Below are 27,544 nucleotides of genomic sequence, written 5' to 3' on the forward strand. Positions count from 1 at the left end.
ACGCTTCCCCCATCCAGGAGTGCCCTGATCTCCAGTCCCTCCCAGCCATGACAATCAGCCCCAACTCCATCCCACGGCAGGTCCCCAACCCCAAAGGAGGCAGACCCCCAGCAGATTCCCCCAGCCCATGCCACTGGCATGGTGGGAGAGTCCCGGGCCCGATAATCACATTTAAATAAGATTAAAAATAGATTAAAATGACTTACCTACTGTTCCTGCCAGTTTCCAATGTGATCTCGACCACGCCAGATATCCAGCACTGGGAGATGCGCACACATCGGGAACGCATGCGCGAATCCCGTAAATCGACCAACATGCAATTCTTCCAGCCCGCTGCTCTAATTTTTTTAGCACGGTGGGATAGGAAAATCACCTCCTTTATTTGAAAATTGTTGAACTCAATGTTGAGGCTGCGAAGCGTCTAATTGAAAGATGAATTGCTGCTCCTCCAGCTTATATTGAGGTTCAGTGGTACAGCCCAGTGGAGTAAGAAATCTCACAACACCAGATTAAAGTCCAGCATATTTATTTGACAGGTTAATCACCTGATGAAGGGGCAGTGCTCCAAAAACTTGCACTGCCAAATAGACCCTTCGAACTTTAACCTGGTGTTGTGAGACTTCTTACTGTGCTCATCTCAGTCCTACGCCTCTCCACATCACGACAGTCCAGTAGGCCAAGGACAGAGATGGCAGCATGAGAGCAAGATACAGAATTAAAATGGCAGGTCACTGGAAATTTGGAGTGCAATGACTTAAGCAGAAAAGAAGATGGCTGTTTTCAAATCCCTGGGGCAATCAGTCAGACTCTTTAATTTGATGTGCCAGAAGATTTATATGTCTTCCTCTTGATACCAGAGAGAAGAGTTGTGGAATTTTATTGTTGTACAGTATGTGAAGTGACATCCTTGTTTAAAACTGTACAGAAAACAACCAATCTCCACCTCCCATCTGGTTTGGCAACACCAAACAGTGATGAATAAGCTCCAGGTGGCAATTTCACTAAGACATTCTGTTTTTCTAATTATTTGATGATTCTGAAGAAATCCAATTGTCCTTTGTGGGTAGGCCAATGTTTTGTGGGCTTGTACCAGCTTGCATCAAGTGAGTATCACAATGTGTGTAATATGTGTGTGAGTGATGCCAATCTGTAATTTAACCAGCTGAACAAACACATGTTGAACTACTTAAAGGTTCTTTCAAAGACAAAAGACACAAGTCACCTGACATCAAGTATTTCCAGTGACCAACTTCTGGAAGATTCCGACGTGGACTTATAAATTCAAACTCTGCAACTTGAACTGAGACATAGCAAACTTAGATATACAAGGCTACTATCCAAACTGAAGGTAAAAAAGTATACAGGACACCCTTAGGGGAGTGTGAAGAGAAGGAAATATCCTTTAATTCATAGATTCATCAAAACTCGTCACAGTTAAATGGAGAGATTAAAAATTCAAAGTGCTGGATATTGAAACATTGTGAGAAACAGACTCACCCAAACTTGGTCGGAAATAGACAAAATGGGCAAAGTTATTCAAGGTGAAGTGCAGCCACTGGAGAGAGATTTCAAGTGACACAGTGTCAAGAAACTCAGCTCTTGCCCTCCCTCTTTTGAAAAAATGTGTTTAGTCCAGTTTGAGAGGTCAACATTACCAGAAGACTTCTGCGAACCAAGATCTTGTACAGATTGCAACATATTGTACATCTGACAGTGATCCAGAAACCAGTTAACCTAAATCACCTGCAACATGTAACAATCCATGCCTCAGGAACAATGAAATGACACTTAACCAAACAGTCTTTTGACATTTTTTCACTAGACTCTAACTTCTCTTATTTCTGATACCAATGTGTGTGATGTTGCGTTTATAATTTCTTTTTCCCCTGGGTTTACTCATTAATAAAGTTGCTCTTCTTTAACTCAGGAAACCTTTGTTTGAGTGGCTCCTTATTGCTCACTGCTTAAATAGTTAAATGTACTTGGATTTGGAAAAGGCATTTCTCGTGAAAAGGAAACTTAAATCTTAGTTGTGACCAACCAAGAAGGCTGAATACAGGAGAGCCAGTTCATTCCTTTTTACCTGGTCATAACATAAATGAGGCTTGATATCTGGCTTGCCACATTGATTTGGATGACGTAGGTGAGAGTAGTATTTATTGATGGGTTGCTCTGGGATGTATTTTTCTCTCACAACACTCCTCCTCCCCCACCCACTAGACAATTTGAGTGGGATGGGTCAGAATGTTTTTTTTGCCAGTGATCCTTGCCTGTGGATGCTTCTACAGGCCTGCTTAAGACTTTAAGATAATGTTTTTCATCTAGCTGCCCTATGATAAGAGAGCAGCCTAATTTTGTCATCAATTGTACCTCAAGGATGGCTATTGTACATGGTTTTAGGTACTATCAAAGAACAGATGAATCGGTTTCACAATGAAGTTCAGTTCCAAACACAAGGACAAGCTCCATTCTACCAGAATGGTTTTTTAAAAATTCTGACACCCAGGTACAATTGCCATGGTAGTAACAATTTGTGTCAATGTTTTTATCTTGCAGTTCCTTGCCTACCAGGAAGTTGATCGCGTCTGCTAAAACTAATTTCAGATCCTTAGAACCAGCAAAAAGGAAACTTTCACCAAAGCAATCTGAACCAAGTCGCAGGACTGCAAAGCTAATGTCTAGCACACTGCAGCATCCAGTACCCAAGGAACAAGGATAAAATACTCATACATGGCTTGAGCAGATCCTCTTCCCTGAAGCAAATATTGAGGGTGAACCATATGAATGGAACAACTGCTTGCAGTCAAACTGGCTCATAGTTTGCCACCTTCTCAATAGTTAGGTGTTTTGTCATACTTAATTCATCAGAAGAAATATTTAAAAATAAATATATAACTACCTATATTGAATTTCATCCACCACTTTCTTAAGCAGTCTCAAACGTGAATAAATAAATTAGTTTGCAACTGTTCCCATTTCTCAAATTTTTAAACAAGGTAATAAAATACAAAAGCTGTCAATTATTCTTCCCCTTCAATCTGTATATTCAGCTGACTGTATGTTGGTGAAGAGCTTTACAAATTCACCAAATAAAACAGTTCACTTTGTATGAGTTCCAAAACGTTGCACATACACACAAATGAATCAAATGGTAATCTTGTGTACTTTTTCAAGACATAATGTACTAAATCTTTGAGTAATATCAAGTTTAATGACTAACTGTAAGGCAAGCTGGAGTGTAGATCTTCACTGTCTCATCCCAGGCACAGTCTGCAACCTGTAATGAAAGTATGAGAGAAACCCTGGGTTAGCAGCTTTCCAAACAGCACACATCTATTAACTCAGTTAATAAAATGTCAGTTCAGGCCAGGAAGATATTAGGATGGCACAATATCCAACTGGGAGAATTAATAATTAAAATTACATTGTTTTCTGGGATGCTGAAGAAAAAAAATGAACAGAATTGATTTTTTTTCATTTAGACAGCACATTTTAACTTCAGTCCTTCATGATGCCATGTACAATGCACTCTACTGGATTAGCCTATCAATAGAAAAGCAACACTTAAGCATCCCAATACTGGTTCCACATTGCATTAAAATTTATAGGTTCATATATATTGAATTGAAAAAATCTGATGCGTCAGGCTGCCTTTAAAATAAAAGGTAGAACTGGAGGGATGTGAATAGTGGTGTCTCTCAGGGTCAGTGTAGATTGGGTAGACAGATCTTAAATTGAATTTAATGTAGAGAAATGTGAGGTGGCATATTTTGGGAGGAGGAATAAGTGATGCCTGCACTAAGTGGTGGCACTTAGGTGGAGAAGCACAGAAACTTAGGAGTTTAGATCACCAATCTTTAAAAGTGGGAGGATCAATTGATAAAGCTGTAAATAAAATACACATGGGGCAGAGTTTTCCCATCCTGTCCACCACGGGAGTCACAACAGATGGGACATGGGCCACACAAAGGTCCGTTGACCTCAAGCGGGATTTTCCGCCATTGGGGCAAGCGTGGTTGGAAAATAAACTGCAATTTCGTGCAGAATAATGCTAAACCTATGCAATGAACAACTTGACATAGAACACTACAGCACAAACAGGCCCTTCGGCCCACAAGGTCATTCGGAAGTTCTGTGGAACTAAGGGACATTGGCGTGTTTTTCCATAAATCTGTGAAGGCAGAAGGGCATGTTAGTAGGGTGATAAAAAAAGCATATGGGACATTTGCCTTTATCAATCGAGGCATAGATTACAAATGGACAGAAGCCATGCTGGACTTGTATAGAACTTTGGTGAGGCCACAGATAGAGTACTGTGTGCAGTTCAGATCACCACATTTTCAGAAGGATGATTGCACTGCTCATCATTGTGTATGGATGGGGTGCAGAGGAGATTCATCAAGATGCTGCCTGGGATGGAACATTTAAGTTATATAGAGAGGTTGGATAGACTTGGGTTGGTTTCATTGATGTGGAGCTGCCGGCGTTGGACTGGGGTAAACTCAGTAAGTAGTTTCACAACATCAGGCTAAAGTCCAACAGGTTTATTTATTTTCATTGGAGCAGAGAAGACTGAGGGGTGACCTGATCAAGTTGTATAGGATTATGAGACACATTGACTGAGTAGATAAGAAGCAACTATTCCCCTTAGTTTAAATGTCAGTCACGAGGGGACATAGTTATGAGGTGAGGGGCAGGAGATTTAGGGGGATGTGGGGTAAAACTTTTTTACGCAGAGGGTGGTGACAATCTGGAATGCATCTGGGAGAGTGTTAGAGGCAAGTTGCTTCACATCCTTTAAAAAAATACCTGGATGAATACTTGGCGCAACCCAACATTCAAGGTTATGGGCAATGTGTTGGCAAATAGGATTAGGTGAGAGGTCAGGTATTTCTCATGTGTCAGTGCAGACTTAATGGGCCGAACAGCCTATTCTGCACTGTATAATTCCATGATTCTAAATTACAGATTAGGCATTAAGCTAGAATTGAGTTTCCAACCTTTGGGCAGGATGTCAAGACCATGGAGATGGTGGCAAAAAAAGAGATTCACTTAGCTGATATTATGGATGAGAAATTTCAGTTATGAGAAATAGGGATTATTTTCAGCAGAACAAAAATGATTAAAAGGAGACTAAACTGAGGCACTCTCAGCATTCACCATGGTGAAATTCTGTCCTTCAAAGTTCAAAACTCTTGAGGCCTACTAAGGGAAATCATGTTTAAAATAGCTTGGTCGACTTTGTCTTTGGTTAAAATCTACCTTCCTAAGGATGTGGGAGCAAGCTTTTGGTTTAGTGGTAGCAATCCCACCTCCAAATTAGTGGTGCAAGGTTCAAATCCCCACTCCAGACAGTGAGCAGAGCACTGGCTCTGAATTCTGGGTTTGACATCTTGGGGCACGCTCACCATTGTGTATGCTTGGGTTGTGGGAATCAAGAAAACCATCCCTTTGTATAATCTGATTAACCATCTTACCAGCTGGTATAAAAATGCGAGCTTGGAAGGAGTGATCATCAGCCTGCCAATCCTACCATCAGTTCACATTATTTTCCAAGGCAGAAATGTAAATACTCAAAATCAGCAATTTTGCAAGGATGAGCTTCTCCAGTCTGCCTCCAGGTTACTCAATCACATTCACCTATTGTATCCCTGCAGAAAACTAATTTACAGCAGCTTAACTGAAGCACACAATCATGGTGATTTTTTCTTATAGAATTTCTACAGTACAGAAAAAGGCCATTCAGCCCATAGAGTCTGCACCAACCACAATCCCATCCAGGCTCTACTTCCATATCATAAGAACATAAGAACATAAGAAATAGGAGCAGGAGTAGGCCATCTGGCCCTTCGAGCCTGCCCCGCCATTCAATAAGATCATGGCTGATCTGTCGTGGCTCAGTTCCACTTTCCCGCCCTCTCCCCATAACCCTTAATCCCCTCTCTTATCAAAAACCCATCAACCCGCTTCTTAAAAATATTTAGCGAGGCAGCCTCCACCACTTCAACGGGCAGAGAATTCCAGAGATTCACCACCCTTTGAGTGAAGAAGTTCCTCCTCAACTCCGTTCTGAACTGCCCCCCCTTTATCTTGAGGCTGTGCCCCCTAGTCCTACTGTCTTTTTTGAGCGGGAAGAGTCTTTCCACCTCTATCCTATCCATCCCATTCATCATCTTATACGTCTCAATGAGATCTCCCCTCATTCTTCTAAACTCTAACGAGTACAAGCCTAGTTTATTCAGCCTCTCCTCATAGCTCAACCCCCTCAACTCCGGTATCAGCCTAGTAAACCTCCTCTGCACTCCCTCCAAGGCCAAAATATCCTTGCGCAGGTGCGGCGCCCAAAACTGCACACAGTACTCCAGCTGCGGCCTCACCAATGCCCTATACAGCTGCAGCAAGACCTCCCTACTTTTATATTCAATCCCCCTCGCTATGAAGGCCAGCATCCCATTCGCCTTCCTGACCACCTGCTGCACCTGCAGGCTGGGTTTTTGCGACTCATGCACAAGGACCCCGAGGTCCCTCTGCACCGTCGCCTGCTGCAGTTTTTCGCCACGTAAGTAATAGTCCTTCCTACCATTCTTCCTACCAAAGTGGACCACCTCACACTTGCCAACATTAAATTCCATTTGCCATTTCCTGGCCCATTCGCCCAGCCTATCTAGATCCTTCTGCAGACTCTCCACACCCTCCGCACAATTTGCCTTTCCCCCAATCTTGGTGTCATCAGCAAATTTCGACACCCTACACTCGGTTCCCTCCTCCAGATCATCTATATAAATGGTAAATAGCTGAGGCCCCAGCACCGACCCCTGGGGCACTCCACTAGTCACCAACCGCCAATCCGAATAGCACCCATTGACCCCCACTCTCTGCCTCCTATTTGACAACCAATCCTCTATCCACGCTAACACCCTACCCCCAACTCCATGTCCTCTGACCTTCTGCAGTAACCTCTTGTGAGGTACCTTATCAAACGCCTTCTGAAAATCCAGAAAGACCACATCCACCGGCTCTCCTCTATCCACCGCCCTAGACACATCCTCATAGAACTCCAGTAAATTTGTCAGACACGACTTCCCTTTAATGAAACCGTGTTGCGTCTGCTCTATCAAGCAATTCCCTTCAAGATGCCTCGCAATTTCCTCCTTAATGACGGATTCTAACATTTTACCTACCACAGACGTTAAACTAACCGGCCTGTAATTCCCCGCCTTTTGCCCATCGCTACATATTTACCCACTAATCCCTCTAACTTACACATCTTAAGAGAGGGCACAAGGTTAGCACTGCTGCTTCACAGCTCCAGGGTCCTGGGTTCGATTCCTGGCTTGGGTCACTGTCTGTGTGGAGTTTGCACATTCTCCTCGTGTCTGGGTGGGTTTCTGCCGGATGCTCTGGTTTCCTCTCACAGTCCAAAGATGTGCGGATTAGGTTGATACATCACGCTAAAAAATTGCACTAAGGGGCAGCAGTGCTAACCACTGCGCCACCATGCTGTCCCCAGATGTGTAGCCAATACTTGCGTTTCTTGAACCATAGAATCTCTACAGTGCAGGAGGAGGCCTTTCAGCCCAGCGAATCAGCACCAACTCTCCAAATGAGCATCTTATCCAGGCCCACCCATGCCAGCCCTATCACCATGGCTAATCCAAGGACACGAAGGGACAATGTAGCATGGCTTATCCAGCTAACCTGCACATCTTTAGACTGTAGGAGGAAACTAGAAAACCCAGAGGAAATCCACGCAGACAAGGAGAGAACGTGCAAACTCCGTACAGACAGTGACCCAAGACCAGAATTAAACTGGGTCCCTGGTGCTGTGAGGAAGCAGTGCTACCACTGTACATGCAAAATTCGAATGTTTACTCAATGCAATCTAATCTCTCATTCAAATATTAACAAACTGAGTAACTGACTTCCCTTCTAAATGTTAGCTCAGATGAATGCACCAGTTGAAACATTTTAATTGTCTGGTTTAGGCTCATTCAACCAATTTGTTTTCTGCTGGAGTAGATTTTAGTGAGCTAACTCACTTGTACACACATCTCCCCTTCCAGTAACAAAATGATTAAAACCATGATCAGAAATAACCAAATGGGGACTTTTTTAAAAAAGGATTGGATCCTTTTATTGCCTGCATTTTCAATTAATTGCCTGAGTGTATTACTGCAGCTCACACTCCCTTTGCCTACGTTGCATCCTGTACAAAACGTGGGTGATGAAATCTAACCACCCACGCTTTTCTTAATCATGTTTATTCATTTTGATGAGTCTCTGGATAATGTGGCCAACAGTAAGCTCTCCATTAATTCATTAAGGCACTACAGATCTGATCCATTAACTGATTTAATTCTGCTCTATGGCTGCTGTCTCCAATTCATCACCATACTTTAGCCTCAGCCCCAAGAGACCTTTAACAGCAAACTCCTGGGACAATCTGATAAATCAACTGCAGGTTATGGCGATAATTCATTATCTTTTGTTTCTTCCTGGGGAAAGGAGATGAGAACTGGAGTAGATATGGAAGCTTTATTCCCACATTCTGCGAATAAAAACGCTATTCCTTTGACTGGGCACAAAAATCTGATATAATCACTACTTGTGCCAAGTTGACAGATAAAATAGAATCCACAGTATAGCTGTATTTTCTTTGTAGGGGTAGCGTTACCATTTTGTCCACATTCATCTTTCATCATCAAGTACATACACTGCCCCAACACCTACTGATATCATTGTGTTGATGTTGATAGAGTGGAAGTGAAACATGGCTGATTATTGTTCTATCGGCTTGAGCACCTGCTCTAAAATGAACAGATTGTTTACTTCACGCATTCACATTTTAAAAGTTCGAATGATCGTCAGTGAGAAAAATACTACTGGTGCATACATTGAGAAAGGTTTTCTGTTTCAGGTTGCTTCCTTCCTCCTCTCAAGGCTCTTGCTGTGGTGGCAGCTCTTATCCATCTTGCCCAAATAGTAATTCTTCACATATTAGCAAATGTTGGTAGGTTATTTGACTGAGGAATGCAGCACAATTAGACCTAATAGATTTGTGCTGTTTATTTTCTGGTAGGTGCTGATGGAAAATGTCCAGAGTGGAGAGCAGGGCTCATTCCTCCACTGCCCCAGTGCTGCACCAACTGAGGTTAGCTATCTCGGCCAGCACTCTGAATCAAACCTTTAACTGTTCTGGTTTGCATGGCACAGTGCCACATCAAGCACTACACTTATCTTTAAGCTGATGATGCTGCGAATAATATTTCATAAAAAATAGCTTGCCTTGGCAAAAAGCTCAGGTGATGTTTCAGTGAATTGAATACACAAGCGCAATCTCTGCAGCCAAACATACAACTCCTTTTATCCCCTCTATTGGTTTTATGCTGATGGCACTAACTAACCAAGATCTGCGTAACATTACATTGAGCTGTGGAATAATAAAAGGCGTACAAGCTGAAAATATGTGTTGTTTTCTATAGTTTCATGATGCAATTTCCCTGCAGCATTTCTAGTCTGCTATTTCTTCCGAACCAGGGATCTGGAATTTGTTTATAGGTTTTGTATTAATTCATTTTGATCAATCATTGAAGTAGCTAGTCACGTACCTGACCAGGGATATGCAAGCTGAAGTCAAGGCCGCATACAAATTCTGTGTGGTGCTCCACTGTTTCAAGTGCCGAGTCGGGCTTGGAAACATCCCAAAACCTACAAACGGAAGAAAACAAATACAATTAGAGTAATTGAATGGACTTAAAATCATTTTTAAGTTATGACGCAGTACCCCAACGAACAAACTGACCCATGTGATATGTAACTTATTCAGATACTAAAGCTCCAATTGATGCAGATGTCCAAATAAAAGACCCAGGCATTTCAAACTTACGAAGACTAAAATAATAATACAATATTTCACCATATTTCACTTCCTCAAGCAACAAGCATGTAATAACAAGATATTTCATGTACCGCAAATTGCCAATAGTTGCCTTTTTATGTTGTGAAATAAGAGAAAGGTGGGAGGTCAGGTGTTTTACGTGTGTTGGTGCAGACTCAGTGGGCTGAAGGGCCTCTTCTGTACTGTATGATTATATCATTCTATGAAGATTTGCTGTAATTTTTGGTTGGCATCAGAGACAGGAGATATCTTACACTGGTGGTCAACTCCTTTGAATTTCACAGGTTAAAGGACGTTTGAGACTAAGAAAAACAGACATCTTAAAACACTTCAGCAGCAAACATGAAAAAATTTGTTTCATCAGCTAAAGCAGTAGTTATATTTAACTCTCATCTCAGGTGATGTGTTAATTTAAGTACTACAGAAACTTCACTATTATTAATCATTCTCGAGATGTGGACACTGGTGGCATGGCTACCATCTTTTGCCTGTCCATAACTGCCCTTAAAAAGATGGTGGTGAGCTGTCTTCTTGAATAGATGCGGTCCATTTGGTGTAGGTGCTATCAAGCAGGGAGTTCCAGGATTTTGACTCCACAACAGTAAAGGTACAGTGATATAGTCTTAATCAGGATACTCTGTGGTTTGGAAGGGAATTTGTAGGTGTTTGCATTCCTAGGTGACTGCTGCGTTTGTTCTTCTAAGTCATAAATTAGTGAGTTTGGAAGGTGCCAAAAATACTTGGCGAATTCATAGAATCATAGAATCCCTACAGTGCAGAAAGAGACCATTGGACCCATCGGGTTTGTGCTAACCACAATCCCACGCAGGCCCTATCCCCATAAACCCATACATTTACCCTAGGTTGTCTCCCTGACACTAAGGGGCAATTCAGCATGACCAATCAACCTAACCCGCACATCTTTAGAGTATGGGAGGAAACCAAAGCAGTCAGAGGAAACCCACGCAGACACATGAAGAATGCACAAGCTCCACCCAGACAGTGACCCAAGCCAGGAATCGAACCCAAGTCCCTGGCGCTGTGAGGCAGCAATGCGAACCACTGTGCCACCATGCCACCCATTATTGTTGCAGTGCAACCTGTAGATGGTCCATACTGTATACCATGATGGAGAGGGTGAATTTTTAAGGTCATGGATTGCATGTCAATCAAGCCTGGATGGTGTTAGGCTTTTTGAGTGTTGTTGGAGTTGTACTCATCTGGTCAAATGGAGAGTATCCCATTACACTCCTGTCATCTGACTTGTAGACGGTGGACAGGTTTTAGGCAGTCAGACACTGAGTTAACAAAGAACAAAAACTGCCCCTTCGGCCCAACGAGCCTGTGCCGCCATTTTAACAATACCAGTCCCCCTCTCCACCCATGACTCTTATCTATTGTTTTATGGCAATCCACATTGAGGGAAACTAATTTAGGGACAATTTATTACTTCCGATCAGCCTAATAGCACATCTTTTAAAATACAAAAGGATTTAGGTAGTTACATGGGTACGATGGGTATAGAGGGATATGGGCCACATGCTGGCAATTGGGATTAGCTTAGGGATTTTTTAAAAAAAGGCAGCATGGACAAGTTTGGCCAAAGGGCCTGTTTCCATACTGTAAACCTCTATGACTCTATGGTCATTGCTAGCACATATTTCCAACAAGGGAGAACCTTACTGTGTACAGTTCTGGTACAATGTACAGTTCTGGTCACCCTATTATAGAAAGGATATTATTAAACATAGAAGATAGGAGCAGGAGGAGGCCATTCTGCCCTTCGAGTTTACTCCGCCATTCATTACGATCATGGCTGATCGTTCAACTCAATACCCTAATCCTGCTTTCCCTCCATAATCTTTGATCCCTTTTGCCCCAAGTGCTGTATTTAGCCACCTCTTGAATACATTCAACATTTTGTCATCAACAACTTCCTGTGGTAATGAATTCCACAGGATCACCACTCTTGGGTGAAGAAATGTCCCCTCACCTTCCACAGACTGTGACTCCTGGATCTGGACACCCCCACCAACAGATACATCCTTCCTGCATCTGTCCTGTTAGAATTTTATAAGTCTCATGGAGATCCTCGCTCATTTGTGTGAACTCCAGCGAAAACAATCCTAACCTAGTTAATCTCTCCTCATACATCAGTCCCCACCATCCCCGGAATCAGCCTGGTATGAATTCATCAGCTGAGGGAGGCTGGTAGAATCAATAGGAAGTTTCCTTCCCCATCTTTGACTTCATGCCCTAATACTTCATGGGGGCCAGGGTCAGTGCTCAGGATTCACAGGCAAATCCTGCCCTGCCACATATCATTGTGCCGCTGTCACCTCTGATATGTCTGTATTGCAACTGGGACAGGGAATACCCAGGAATAATGATGGGGGAGCCTGAGACATTGGTGGTAAGATCAAATTTTAGGAAAATTACTATATCAAGCAGTTGCTTGACTAGTCCACGGGACATCTCTCCCAATTTGATACGAGTCCCCAGATGTTAGTGAGGTCCACCTTGCAGTGCCAACTAGGCAGGATGTGGATTTGTCACATCATAGTTCAGTTTATGTCTAGTTAGTACTGTACGCTTCTGCGGACAAAATCTTGACAAAGACTCATGACATTTTTTTTCCTGGTGCATTTGACTAATTTACTTCCTTTCTCCCTTTGATTCATTAATTTTCTGAGCCAGCTGGATACGCATTTTCTTTCAATTCAGTTAAGTACCCGAGCATTTAATGGACCATCTCATACGGATTAGGTCCAACAAAAAAAAAGTTTGCTATACAACGTATGGCTCTCCAAATGAAGACTGTCCAGCCTGCAGGTATCTGAGCATCCATCACCAATGGAATTTAAATGTTCAATGATCAAGAAGTTAACTCATGTGTACCTTTGATTACAATCATCAATTTATCTAAAAGAAGCTTTTGCCTGTTAGCATTAATACATTTTATCAAATAATTTTATGGATCACGTTAACAATTAGAAACATGTAGTGTGTTTGTTTTACTTTCTAAACTGACTCTATTAATCACATTGTCATTCTTTATTTAATTAAACAAATGCACTTAGTATCTGTTAACAAGGTGCAGGAGAATTTTTGTTGCCCATGAGGAGCGGAATTGAAATGAACCTGCAGGACAGGCCATAATGGTGAGGTCGGCAGGGAAACTTGGGCGCAGGAACGGCCCAGTACAGGAAACCTACCTGCTGGCAGAATGCCAATGAGGCTTATTAACAAGCTTTGACACCAATTATCTATCAGCCCACAACAATTCAGTGGTAACTTAGAAATTAAATAGGAGCTGCAGGCTCTCCCACGCTCCCTGATGGCTGTCCAACAAACTGCTAGGTCTGCCAGCAGTCTCTGGCAGTGGTGGTGAGGTCCCTCTTTGTCAGGCACTCAATGCCTGATTGAGAGACCCATCATTGGGATTGGAGGGGCTAAAGGCTGGTTCCTGCCATGATCCCCATCCTGCCCTCGCTTACTTTTTGCCTCAGGTGCCTGGTTCACCCTGGGCCAGCTCCCACTGTTCTTGGTCATGCTGACAGAAATGAGGAGCTACCAGCCTCCAAATGGCCAGCATCTCTCAATGGGTTTTCCACCCCCTATGCCTTCAATCCCAGTTAATACCTGATGGGCATTTAATTCCACTGGACCTCCCCCACGGAACTGAGGGCGATTTTCCACAATTTCTTCAACCAGTGGGCAAGACATCCATTGGGCCCATTAAATCACGCCCGAGGTATGACACAAATGGAAAGTGTCTATCACACTTGATATCCTGATTAACAACAACAGGGCACCTTAGTTTCAGAAGGAGGCTATGAAAATCTTACAGCAGCAAAAGCAGATGAGGGAATTCCCCTCTGTCCTCTTCTGTGACTTCTGGGTCAAGCTAAAGAATAGGGCTTGGGGATTAGCACAATGTCGTTAGATTAGGGCGGCACGTTGGTACAGTGGTTAGCACTGCTGCTTCACAACATCAGTGACCCAGATTCAATTCTGGCTTCGGGTCACTGTGTGGAGTTTGCACTTTCTCCTTGTGTCTGAGTGGGTTTCCTCTGGGTGTTCCAGTTTCCTCCCACAGTCCAAAGATTTGACAGTTAGGTTGATTGGCCATGCTAAATTGGCCCTAGTGTCAGGGAAGGTTAGCAGAGTAAATGTGGGAGGTTACGGGAATAGGGCCTGGGTGGAATTATGGTCAGTACAGACTTGATGGGCCAAATGGCCTCTTTCTGTACTGTAGGGATTCTACAATTAGGAGGAGATCAGCATTTTCCAGAAGGAGGTTAGGGAATCAAGAGAAATAAATTTAAGGAAGTTGTTGGCTCACATCTGCTGAAATGGTTATGACTCTCACATTTGATGTACTGTTACTGTTTGTACCTACAAGAAGGCATAATGTTCTATGGGGAGGGAATCCTGTGCCCCTCTCAGAGCAATAGGGTCCAATGTATTGGACTCAATGATAGTATTGGTAATTTGGAGAGATCTTTCCTCTGGCAGTTCTGTAACTTACAGGGATTTCCACTGAGGGAAGTAGTCCACAACCTCTTTTTTTTAAAACAAGATCAGAAAAACTGCATTTTTTGTTGTAAAGCTTAACAGAATATCAAATTTGTAATATCTATACATCACTCATCCACCTTTTTATCTTCTATAAAATGGAGTTCAGCTATGGAAAGTCTTTCATCACGGTGATAAGTTGAAACAGTCAATAAAAGTGTTGTTCTGGAAATATAAAGGTCCAAGAATTGTAATGACATCAACCATTCACAAATCAGGGCTAGCAAATATATGGGGTTTCGATCAATGCCTAAGGGATGCATTTAACCTTGCCGTTTGTCATGTATAGAGTTGCTAAATATGAATTTCACATGAAAAGATGATGTGCTGAGTACAATATAATAATGTTAATCATCGACCAAAAGTTGCTGAGTAGCACCAACATGAAGTCTGGCATGGCACGGTAGCACAGTGGCACTGTTGCTTCACAGCTTCAGGGACCTGGGTTCAATTCCAAGCTTGGGTGACTGTGTGGAGTTTGCACATTCTCCTCATGTCTGCGTGGGTTTCCTCTGGGTGCTCCGGTTTCCTCCCACAATCCAAAGACGTGCGGGTTAGGTTGATTGACCATGCTAAAATTGCCCCTTAGTGTTCTGAGATGTGTAGGTCAGAGGGATTAGTGGGTAAATATGTAGGGATATGGGGGTAGGGAATGGGTGGGATTGTGGTCAGTGCAGACTCGATGGGCCAAATGGCTTCTTTCTACACTGTAGGATTTCTATTTCTATGATTTTTATGGTAAGTTCCACAGAATCTGGTACCTAGCCAGTCCTGATGAGATCATTGCATGTTTTACAGTATTGGATCTAGGTTCTCTTTATAGTGCTGTTGCCACTTAAGTGATCAGCAACATTGTGCTAATGCCCAAGTCCTATTCTTTAGCTTGACTCAGTAGCATAAGAACATAAGAAATAGGAGCAGGAGTAGGCCATCTAGCCCCTCGAGCCTGCCCCACCATTCAATAAGATCATGACTGATCTGTCGTGGCTCAGTTCCACATTCCCGCCCTCTCCCCATAACCCTTAATCCCCTCGCTTGTCAAAAACCCATCAACCCGCGTCTTAAAAATATTGAGCGAGGCAGCCTCCACCACTTCAACGGGCAGAGAATTCCAGAGATTCACCACCCTTTGAGTGAAGAAGTTCCTCCTCAACTCCGTTCTAAACCGCCCCCCCCCCCCCCTTATCTTGAGGCTGTGCCTTCTAGTCCTACTGTCCTTTCTGAGCGGGAAGAGCCTCTCCACCTCTATCCTACACATCCCATTCATCATCTTATACGTCTCAATGAGATCTCCCCTCATTCTTCTAGCCCCAGAACAAAGAACAATGCAGCACAGGAACAGGTCCTTCGGCCCTCCAAGCCTGCACTGATCATGTGTTCCTAACTGGACCATCCGTTTGTATCCCTCTATTCCCAGTCCGTTCATGTGGCTAAGTCTTAAATGATCCTAGCAATGTCTGCCTCAACCACCTTGCCTGGTAGTGCATTCCAGGCCCCCACCACCCTCTGTGTAAAAGAACGTCCACCGCATATCTGTATTGAGCTTTGCTCCCCTTACCTTGAACTTGTGACCCCTTGTATTTGTCATTTCTGACCTGGGAAAAAGCTTCCAACTGTTCACCTTATCTATGTTCTGAGAAGCAGACAGAGGAGAATTCCCTTGTCGGATTTGATTTGATTTATTATTGTCATATGTGTTTACAGTGAAAAGTATTGTTTCTTGCACACTGTACAAACAAACATTACCATTCGTAGAGAAAGAAATGAAACGAGTAATTGGACCCAATTACTCTGAGAGAGGCACGAGACTCCCAGCCCATAGAACGTTATGCCTTCTCATAGCTACAAACAGCAACAATACATTAAATGTGAGTCATAACCATTTCAGTAGATGTGAGCCAAATACCTCCTTAAGTTTATTTCTCTTGATTCCCCAACTTCTCTCTGGAAAATACTGATCTCATCCTAATCATAGAATCCCTACAGTACAGAAGGAAGCTATCTGGCCCATCAAGTCTGTACTGACCACAATCCCACCCAGGCCCTATTCCCGTAACCCCACACATTTACTCTGCTAATCTCCCAACACAAGAGTCAACTTACTATGGCCCATCAACCTAACCCACAAATCTTTGGAGTGTGGGAGGAAACTGGAGCACACGGAGGAAACCCACGCAGACATGAGGCGAAAGTACACACTCCATACAGTGACCCAAAGGCAGAATTGAACCTGAGTCCCTGACGCTGTGAGGCAGCAGTGCTAAATAACCACTGTACCAACGTGCTGCCCTAATCAGACAGTGTTGTTAAATAAGTCCAAAACCCTAAACTCTCTTCTCTGCATATATTAATCCACCTCCTTTGTACATGTATCTTTTAATCCAGAATCAAATACCTTACTCTAATCCGTAACCTTGAGCAAGCTGTAGAAATCTCTTACTTGTGTCCTACAGCCCTCTGCTCATTGTCCAAGATACATAGCTTGTTATAATTTACTACTTTGAAACTTCCTCTCAGTCTTCCCTCCAATGAGAGCTAGCTTGGTCACTTGGAATACTCGTCAATAAATTAGATTTGTAAGATCGCAATGATCTTGGTCAACCTTCAAATTCTTTCCATTACAGACATGATTAATTTGAGGAAGAATAACCAAAAATTTCCACCAAAGTATAGAACTGTCCCCAACTTTGATCTATGCAGCGTCAGCATAATTTCTTTTAACTTACAAACTGATATCAACTAGCATTTCTTCCAGCTTGAGGAGGGTGGAAGACAAGGGGTCAACAAGTAGTGTATTTGAAAGATCAAGTCCAGATTTAACAAATTCAAAATTTCACTGCTGGAGAAATGGAGGCAAGGGAATGATGGGAAATGACTGATGTGGAGGTGAAAATAAATGGTCTTGGTAATTGCCCTTCTTTTACAGGTACCATGTCCCAAGAGGCCATGGGCAACCATGGATTTCCATTGGATGGCTTCATGGTTATGTTTGGTAAAGTACTGCAGCGGTTTGCCATTGGCTTCTGTAGTGTGTCTGACCGTAAAACTCTTCCACTCTTACCGCCTGCCATCAGGTGTATTGGAAGACTTATAGACTGATATTCAACATGTCTGGCCATGCTGTTAATGTCTCCTCTGTGGTCAAAAAAACTTAAAGTGGGACTTGAACCCAGAGCCTCTGGCCACGAGGTAGGGACACTAACTACTACGCCACAAGACCTCCCGTCTTGGTGACACTTCCAGAATAGGAAAAAAATAAATGAATGAACAGATTTATATTCAAGTAAAATTCTTCATGTCCCTTAGGAAAGTGCTTCTGAACCACAGAATGTTATCATCACAGAATTCCTACAGTACAGAAGGAGGCCATTTAACCCATCGAGTCGGTACTGACCACAATCCCACCCAGGCCCTGCTCCCACAACTCCACAAATTTATCCTGCTAATCCCCCCGACGCTAGTCAATTTAGCATGGCCAATCCACCTAACCTGCACATCTTTGGACTGTGGGAGGAAACCGCAGCACCTGGAGGAAATCCACGCAGACGCAGGGAGAACATGCAAACTCCACACAGACAGAGACACAAAGCCAGAATTGAACCTGGGACCCTAGCGCTGTGAGGCAGCAGTGCTAACCACTGTGCCGCCCATGTGCCACTGTGTGACCCATGAGGAAGCATTTGGGGAATACTCATCAAGATTTCATCAGGTTTAGAATAGCTAAGGAATTGAACAAGGAATGATCAAACTTAAAAACATTTAACTGGAAGAGGTGTAACTTCAGTGAGTTGAAAAGAGATCTGTTCCAGGATTGCAAAGCAGCGCTTAACATAGATCTAACTTTGACTGAAACACACTTAAGAGTATTGCGTGTAGTTCTGGTTGCCATCATATAAAAATACATAAAAGTGCCAGAGAGGGTGACTTACAGGCAAACTTAGAGAAGATTTACAAAGACGAGACCAGAAATGCATTGGTATCCATGCCAGGAAAAGGATCGATAGGCTGGGTTTCTTGTCTCTTGAAAAGAAATAAGGCTGAGGAGATGACCTAATAGAGATTTCTAAAATTATAAAAGCATGGAATAAGGGAAAATGTTTCTTCTTGTACGGAAGAACATAATTAGAGGCCATCAGTTATAAGATAGTTACCAAGCAATCCAATAGGGAATTCAGAAGAATGTTCTTCACCCAAAGAGAGGTAAGAGGAGTTGTTGAAGGGAATGGTTGAAGGTAATAACATTTATAAGTTTTAAAATTTCTTCATTAATGTCACAAGTAGGCTTACATTAACACGGCAATGAAGTTGCAAATGTGACACCACTGTTTGAAAAAGGAGGTAGACAAAAGGCAAATAACTATAGGCCGGTTAGCTTAACTTCTGAAATAGGGAAAATGCTTGAATCTATCATCAAGGAAGAAATGGCAAGACATTTGGATATAAAATGACCCACTGGTAAGACACTGCATGGGTTCATGAAGGGAAGGGCATGTTTGACTAAGCTGGTGGATTTCTTTGAGAACATTACATCTGGAGTGGACAATGGGGAACTGTGGATGTGGTGTATCTGGATTTCCAGAAGACACTTGATAAAGTGCCACACCGAAGACTGCTACATAAGATAAAGGTGCATGGTGTTACAGGTAATGTATTAGCATAGATAGAGGATTGGTTAACTAACAGAAAGCAAAGGGAGTAAATGGGTGTTTTTCTGGTTGGCGATCAGTGATGTGCCTCAGGGATCAATGTTGAGACTGTAATTGTTTATGATTTACATAGATGATTTGGAATTGGGGACCAAGTGTAGTGTGTCAAAACTTGCAGATGACACAAAGATGGGTGGCACAACAAAGTGTGCAGAGGATGCTGAAAGTCTGCAAAGGGATATAGATAGTCTAAGTGAGAGAGTGACAGTCTGGCAGATGGTGTGCAATGTTGGTAGATGTGAGGTCATCCATTTTGGTAGGAATAACAGCAAAATGGACTATTATTTAAATGGTAAAAATTTGCAGCATGTTGCTGTGAAGAGGGACCTGGGTATCCTTGAGCAGGAATCTCAAGGAGTTGGTTTGCAGGTGCAGCAGGTAATTAAGAAAGCAAATGGAATTTTATCCTTTCTTGCTAGAGGGATGGAGTTTAAAAACAGCAAGGTTATGTTGTAGCTGTATAAGGTGAGGCCATGCCTGGAGTACTGTGTACAGCTTTGGCCTCCTTACTTGAGAAAGGCACTAGCTTGATTCCAGAGTTGAGGGGTTTGGCTTATGAGGACAGAATGAGTAGACCGGGGCTATACTCATTGGAATTCAGAAGAATGAGGGGAGATCTTATAGAAACGTATAAGATTATGAAATGAATAGATAAGATAGACGCAGGGAAGTTGTTTCCACTGATGGGTGAAACTAGAACTGGGGTCTTAGCCTCAAAATAAGGGGAAACAGATTTAGGACTGAGTTGAGGAGGAACATTTTCACAGAAAGGGTTGTGAATTTGTGGAATTCCCTGCCCAGTGAAGCAGTTGAGGCTACCTCATTGAATGCTTTTAAAAGGAATTAAGGGTTATGATGAGTGGGTGGCTAAGTGCAGCTGAGTCCACGTAAAAAGTCAGCCATGGTCTGACTGAATGGCGGAGCAGGCTCAAGGGGCCAGATGGCCTACTCCTGCTCCTTGTTCTTATGTTCTTAAGTTACTGTGAAAATCCCCTAGTCACCATACTTTGGCAGCTGTTCAGGTACATTGAGGGAGAATTTAGTGTGGCCAATGCACCTAACTAGCACGTCTTTTGGACTATGGGAGGAAATCGGAGTACCTGGGGGAAACTCACTCAGGCATGGGAGAATGTGCAGACTCTGCAAAGACAGTGACCCAAGGCCATAATTGAACCTGGGTCCCTGGCACTGTGACGCAGCAGTGCTAACCACTGTGCCACCTTGCCACTCTTGTAGTTGTACTGTATATATGCATTTAAGTTTAACAGGAAGTAAAGCAAGCTTATCAGGGAGAAGTGCACTGAGTGTTATGATGGTAGTTTGAGGTGCAAAGATGGGAGGAAGCTCAAATGAGTATAAATGCCTACATGGGCTGAAAAGCCCGTTTCTGTACTCTAAATACTATGTTGTATTCTACAATAGTAAGAACTAATAAAGTGCAGAGACTTACTGAGGGTAGACATTGTTACTTAAGCAGAAATCAAGATAGATAGAGAGGACAAGTCAAAGGCACAGAAAACAAAATCTTATATTTTCCATAATAAAAGAAAATTACTGCAGATGCTGGAATCTGAAACCAAAAAAGAAAATGCTGGAAAATCTCAGCAGGTCTGGCAGCATCTGTAAGGATAGAAGAGCTAATGTTTCGAGTCCAGATGACACTTTGCCAAAGGTAAAAGGCATATAAGGTGAGTATCGATATAAGATATTTATACTGCAGGGCGAGAGAATGAAAGATGAGTCAGAGCCACAGAAAAGACTATTAATAACAGTCCATAGAGAGAACAAAGCGTGTAAATGCCCAAAGGAGAGGGTAAGCTGTGACAGACGAAGGTGTGGGGCAAGAGGGGAGGGAGAATGGGTAGGAGAGAGGTAAAACTTAGCAAGGGGAAAAGGGGAAGCAAAGGGGAGTAAAGGTAAGGAAAGGGGGAACAAAATAGGGGGAAGTGGAGGGGGAAGAAAAATAAAGAAAGACAGTAAAAAAAAAAGGTAAAGGATAGTAAAATAAATAAAATGAAAAGAGGTCAAAGTGGGGTAGAGCTAATCATCTGAAGTTGTTGAATTCGATGTTGAGACCGGAAGGCTATAATATGCCTAGCCAGAAGATGCTGTTCCTCCAGTGTGCATTGAGCTTCACTGGAACATTGCAGCAAACCAAGGACAGATATTTGGACATGGGAGCAGGATCGTGTGTTAAAATGGCAAGCAACTAGAAGGTCAGGGTCCTGATTGCGTACGGAGCGAAAGTGCTCAGCAACGCAATCACCCAATCTACGCTTGGTCTCTCTGATATAGAGGAAATCACATTGGGAATAGCGAATGCAATACACCAAATTGAAAGAGGTGTAAGTGAAATGCTGCTTAACCTGGAATGAGTGTTTTAGACCTTGGGTGATAAGCAAGGAAGAGGTAAAGGGACAGGTGTCACATCTTCTGCCACTGCATGGGAAGGTGCCATGAGTGACGGGAGAGGTATTGGGTATTTGGAAGAATGGACTAGATTATCCTGGAGGGAACGGTCTCTGCAGAATACTGACAGAAGCGGTGAAGGGAAGATGTGTTTGGTGGTGGCATCACGCTGGAGTTGATGAAAATGGCGGAAGATTATGCTTTGCATGCGGAGGCTGGTAGGGTGAAATGTGAGAACAAGGGGGACTCCAGCCTTGTTCTGGCAGAGAGGAGAGGAGGTGAGGGTTATGGCACAGAAGATGGACCGCTCGCTGCTGAGGGCTCTGACGACAACTGTAGATGGGAATCCACGGATGAGGAAAAAGAAGCATATATTAGAAGCACCACTTTGGAAATCTGTCCTTGGTCTGCTGCAATGTTCCAGTGAAATTCAAAGCAAACTGGAGGAACAACATCTCATCATCTGGGTAGGTACTTTACAGCCTTCCAGTCTCAACATCAAATTCAACAACTTCAGATGATTAGCTCTGTCCCACCTCGACTCCTTTGTTTTCATTTTATTTGTTTTTTACTCTTCTCTACCTTTTATTTCTTTATTGTCTTTCTTCATTTTTCTCCCCCCCCCCACTCTCGCCCCCTACTTTATCTTCCTTCCCATACCTTTTCTCCACCGTTGCTTCCCCTTTTCCCCTTTCTAAATTTTATACCTCGCCCACCCATTCTCTCTTCTCCCTCCCCCCACACCTTCATCTATCACAGCTTACCCTCTGATTTTAGCTTCTTTGCTGTTTGGCCATTCACACGCTTTATCCTCTCTACGGGCTCCCATTAACAGTCTTTTGCCCTCGTTTCTGTAACTGTGACTCATCTTTCATTCTCTCACCCTGTAGTATAAATATCTTATATTTATACCCACCTTATATGCCTTTTAGCTTTGACAAAGGGTCATCTGGACTCGAAACGTCAGCTCTTTTCTCTCCTTACAGATGCTGCCAGACCTGCTGACGTTTTCCAGCATTTTCTCTTTTGGGATCTTATATTTTCCCTTTTACCTTCATTCAGTATTGCCATAGCCATGCCAGGAGATGTTGGACCCCAGAATTTCCCCATCCAATACTGCCAAATACCCGATTCTCTCCAAATAATGTCACCAAGTTTCAGATTCTCCCACTTATGCAACCCTCCAAGCACCTATTCGTACATCCAAACCTTCCCCACTGCTGCAAACTCTCAATGTTCAATTGCTGTGCTGGCAAATCTCACGTGATTTCCTCAAGTGTTCTGTCAAAAATCCAACCCAGTGCTACCCAGGACCCAGCACTACCTTAACATCCCCCACCTGAGTAATTATGTTGTCAAGGAAGAGGAGTGAAAGTGTGCTTGCACTTTCTGTGGATGTGGGTGGTGAGATAGGGTCAATGTCCCCAGAATAAATTTCAAGTATTTTTTGCTCGAAAATCAGGAAGATTTGAGCCGCACAAGGAAATGTGACAGATCTTATGCTACAGATTCATTCAAAGCACACATCAAATACACACATACACACAAGATGTGCAGGTTAGATTAAATGGCCATGATAAATTGCCCCTTAGTGTCAGGGGGATTAGCAAAGTAAATATCTGGGTTATGGGGACAGGACCTGAGTGGGATTCATTGCAGACGTAATAGGCTGAATGGCCTCCTCCTGCACTGTGAGGACTCTATGATTTTAAGTAGATGGAGTTCATGTTCAATATTGCAAGCCACAATAAAATGAAAACCTGAAGAAATTGAAGGACGATTTCAGTTATTAATATTTGAACTTCCTTTTAATAAATAAAAGCATAAATTCTCAGTATTCCTGGTTGCAAATATTTGCTCACTCCTGGTCACTATCAAACATAATTTAGTTAGCTGTCAATGAATACTTGGGATTAAGTGAGAGACAAATGAGTTGTATACGAGAGTAGAACAAATACATATTCAGCGAAGCATAACACAATGTTACTAGTCAATGAAATAACAAACAAAATGAGCTAACAAACCAAGTTGACTTTACCTGCATATATTTTTATCTCTGATAATTTCTGGACTCAAAGATGGACTACAGCAACAGTACTCTTTCCACATCTTCCAGTAGTGTAGACACTGTATTATACTTACTCTCAAATTCAATGTATTTTCAACCTTGATCACAATTAAAATATCACATCCGCTAATGTAACAAATAGGTCACTATATCCAACTTGAAAATTATTTTGTTTGTAAATTTTAAGTGAAGCTTTTCCAGCATCAAGCTACTGTGGCACCAAAGTCATTGATAATTAGCTGGTATTCATCATTCATTGTCTTCGATGCAGCATGTTTACATTACTGAGTAACCAAGACCATACTGAAAAGACTCCCGCTTTGGATGAAAATTAATTCTGCTGAAATACACTGATGTTATATTAATGTTTGTTAGGATTACAGAAAGCATTTTCTGCAAAATGAGACGGCAAGAAGAATAAGAAAAACCCCTCTATATTATCCCTCGTAGGGATGCCAAACAGCTTAGTAGTTTGATAACAATGCACAGGAACCCCTCATTATAGAAAGAACACAAATGAAAAACAAAAAAAATCATCATACTAACGTGAATTGTCTATACAACACTTAGGTTGGACTTCTTCTGAAGAACAGGGCAGATCATACCTAGGCTAGGTGCTCTAACATCCTTCCTTTTACCTTAAGAGAAGAGTATCAATATGAGTGGCTGGATGCCAAAGTTGTGTACCAATGCAAACATTCAAAGGGATCAGAATCAGTAACATAATGGAGTAACATGCTGAATATTGCAAGCGGTCAAGATATTTCCAGGATGAAGGTCCAAGATTAAGATTAGGTTTATAGATCTGAACTTATTTCCATTGTAAAAAAAATTAAGGCACTGATGATGCGATTTTAATCAGGTTTCTAAAGTTATGAGTTTCACTACACTACCAGCATAAGATTGTGTTATACAATCTACAGTGACCAATCTGTAGCATTCTTTATATTACAGACTATCCCTACTCCACATACATATCTATATCTGACATTTTGTCATTTTTAAAAAAAAATTAGGACAGCACAGGCTGGATTATCTATTTATGAACAATATTAAAAGAACCTGTGACAATTTCTAAGAGAATCTGCTTCACATCACGAAGGAGATTCTCTCACGTCAATTACTTTTAGTCCATCCTGGACTCCAGAATCAAACTCTTGAGCTACACCACCAGTTTCGCTTTGACTTGTAGCATCTTACTGTGAGAGGTTTGTATCAGGGTATATGACATAGCAGTCATATTGCATTGCTCGGGGCTTACTTTCATCAAGTGGGCACAGACACAAACCAGTAAAAGGCAACTGATCTCAGGAAGCATTTCTTCATACAAAGAAAAACAGACAACTGTAATGACCTTCTGAAATTCTGCAGCATCAGATAAATGAGGTGATGGATTGAGAGCACGATGTGGGGAGATTAGACATGGTACAATTGGGGAATTTGCCCAAAACCCTTAATTTATATACACAGGAAGAAGTCATTTTATTAGACATATTACTCATATTTGGAGTCAAGCAATCAGAGAGATTTGGGGCTAACAATTGCCATTTTGTTAAGTTATATACTGCAAAAGCATGCAGGATATTCCTGGAGTTCTACTGACCACCCAGGTAGGTGAAAAAATGCTAAACTAATAGTCAATATTTTTAAAGTTAAATTATGAATTACATATACTTTATATATGTAAATGTGCAGAAGGTAAAGAAATCCACAAATTAAATAGGGTAATGGTAGTTAACTGCTTTCTCAAATCAAAACTTTTACAAACAATGTAGAGATTCCTATAATCCTTTACCAAAGTTCTTAAACTGGATCCTAGGCTAACATTAAATGGGTGCTTCAACTCCACAGATTTCCATGTCACTTTGTGATGTAATTCTGATTCAGCTAAGTGAATGTAAACATATGAAACAAGCTGCAGTAATTGTGCCTGGTCCAGGGAGATTCTGATGTGTCAAGAACAAGCCCAATACAACAGATCAGCATGTTTGAAGAAAATGAAAGTGTACAGCCCATTGAATTTTACACCTCAGCATGGGATCTTTCTTTGTGATGCTTGTGTTAACAAGCCATCAAACTTCACACAGACCAAAGAAAACTTTAAATAATATCACCCAACAATAAGCACAGGTTCTCAAACAAAAAGGAGGTAGAAAGTCAGAAACAGCAATTCTGTGTCCTGAACTTGCTACAATTCAAATGAAAAGGCATAACAGGCATACTTTATAACAATGCTTACATCATGATAGGTTGTGAATAAACGTCTGCCTGGGATGGCCTGAATAGCCTCTCTCGTGTACCCATCTTTGTGACCTCTCAGAAATGTCCAACTGATCTCAGCATACAATGAATTATTTTGAAGTGTGGTCCCTGTTATAAGGTAGACAAGGGATTGCAGCCATTCAAGAAGGCAGCTCACCATCACCTTCTCAAGGACAACTAGGAATAAATGCTGGTCTAGCCAGCAATGCCCACATCCCATAATTGAATTTTAGAAAAGCACAGCACATCACATTATGAGCACTGCAGAGTCTAACAAACAGCAATGTAACTAATTTTTGTTCATACAGTTTAAGGGAGAAATGTAGGCCAAGAAAAGGGGAGAATTCCCTACCATGATAATTTTAGTGTTTACCCAAACCAGTGTGATATCTAAAAGTTGTGCCTCAACTAAAAATGCAGCACACCCTCAAAACCACACCACTGTGTAAACCTAAGTTATGAATGGTCACCAATTTGAAATATTAATACTGTTTTCTCTTCACAGATGCTGCCAGACTGCTGAGTTCCAGCATGTTTTGTTTTTCTTTTATGCGCTTAAGCCTGGGTATGGGATAAAAGGATTAAGATCTGATAGGAATTTTAAATTGTCCAAAACCAATTGACTAATAAACTATAAAAGACATTATTATAGATTTCACATTATCTGGAATTGTAAACAGAAGATGCTAGTCATAGTCATGCATTTTCTCAGAATGCTTCCGAGAATAATTTAAGATGCTTTTCCCTTGTGCAAAGAGAAGAATCAAATATAGTTTGATTGCCAAATGCAAGAGCTATAGGTTTATGCCATTTGAAGTCTGCAGGACTCTCAAAATGGTACTGTATGGTATTCATAGGTCTCTTCTAGTCCTAAAATAATGAATCCTGTCAGATACTGTAAATACAACTGTATTACCAGATCTCAGGAGTGCATTTTGACTTAAAACACTTAAAGAAATTCAATTGGTGGAATGGATTTTGATTTTAGAGTTTAATTTAATAAGAAAATCAATTAGGCTGGCACACAGTCAATAGAGAGAAATCTTAACTAGCTTCAACCAAGAACAATGAATCATGTCAGTATGATTGGCACTCCAACCATACAATTCATTTCAAACATTTTAAAGAAAGTTCCAGTCATGGAAAACATAATCAGTCAATAAAGGTTCAGCATACCCAGGGTGACTATTAATGACTTCCCAAATTGATTTTTTTTTATGAATGTAGTAGGGTTGTATGTCACAAGTAAGCCAGAAGATTGGTGAAATGGTAACCTATTTGGATTTTGTATTTCAGCAAAAACAGTTCTTCATCACATACTGCTTCTGTAGAAAATCAAATTAGGCAGACATACCCAGGCACATAAAAAGGCAAAAGCAGATTAGAGGATTTGATTTAGAAGCAATAAGATCATGAAGCAGCTTCAGTCCTGCTACATACATGGGACCTAAGAGCAGGTCCTTGGCAACTTGGCATTTTGAGCTCGCTCTGCCATTTGAAAAGATCATATCTGACCTGGTTGTGATCTCAGCTCCACTTTCTCATCTGGTCCCATAACCCTTGCCTCACTGTTTATCAGAAATCTGTCTAAAGGAGTCTTAAATAAATTCAGCCTCCACTGAT

The 27,544-nt window shown here is 41.9% G+C and overlaps 1 protein-coding gene across 1 annotated transcript in view; it reads right to left on the reverse strand.

The window, feature by feature from the left end:
- Window positions 1-1,380: 1,380 nt before the first annotated feature.
- Window positions 1,381-27,544, reverse strand: part of pex7 (peroxisomal biogenesis factor 7) — a 79,983-nt gene continuing 53,819 nt past the window's right edge. Inside the window, exons 9-10 of the mRNA XM_080192700.1 lie at window positions 9,609-9,708; window positions 1,381-3,277 (exon numbers count right to left, since the gene is read on the reverse strand). Coding sequence (XP_080048826.1) covers window positions 3,209-3,277; window positions 9,609-9,708 — 169 coding nt within the window. The 3' untranslated portion in view covers window positions 1,381-3,208. The remainder of the gene's footprint in view (window positions 3,278-9,608; window positions 9,709-27,544) is intronic.

This window comes from Carcharhinus amblyrhynchos, chromosome 7 (assembly GCF_965287045.1).
Source record: "Carcharhinus amblyrhynchos chromosome 7, sCarAmb.v2.hapA, whole genome shotgun sequence".
NCBI classification, from domain to species: Eukaryota; Metazoa; Chordata; class Chondrichthyes; order Carcharhiniformes; family Carcharhinidae; genus Carcharhinus; species Carcharhinus amblyrhynchos.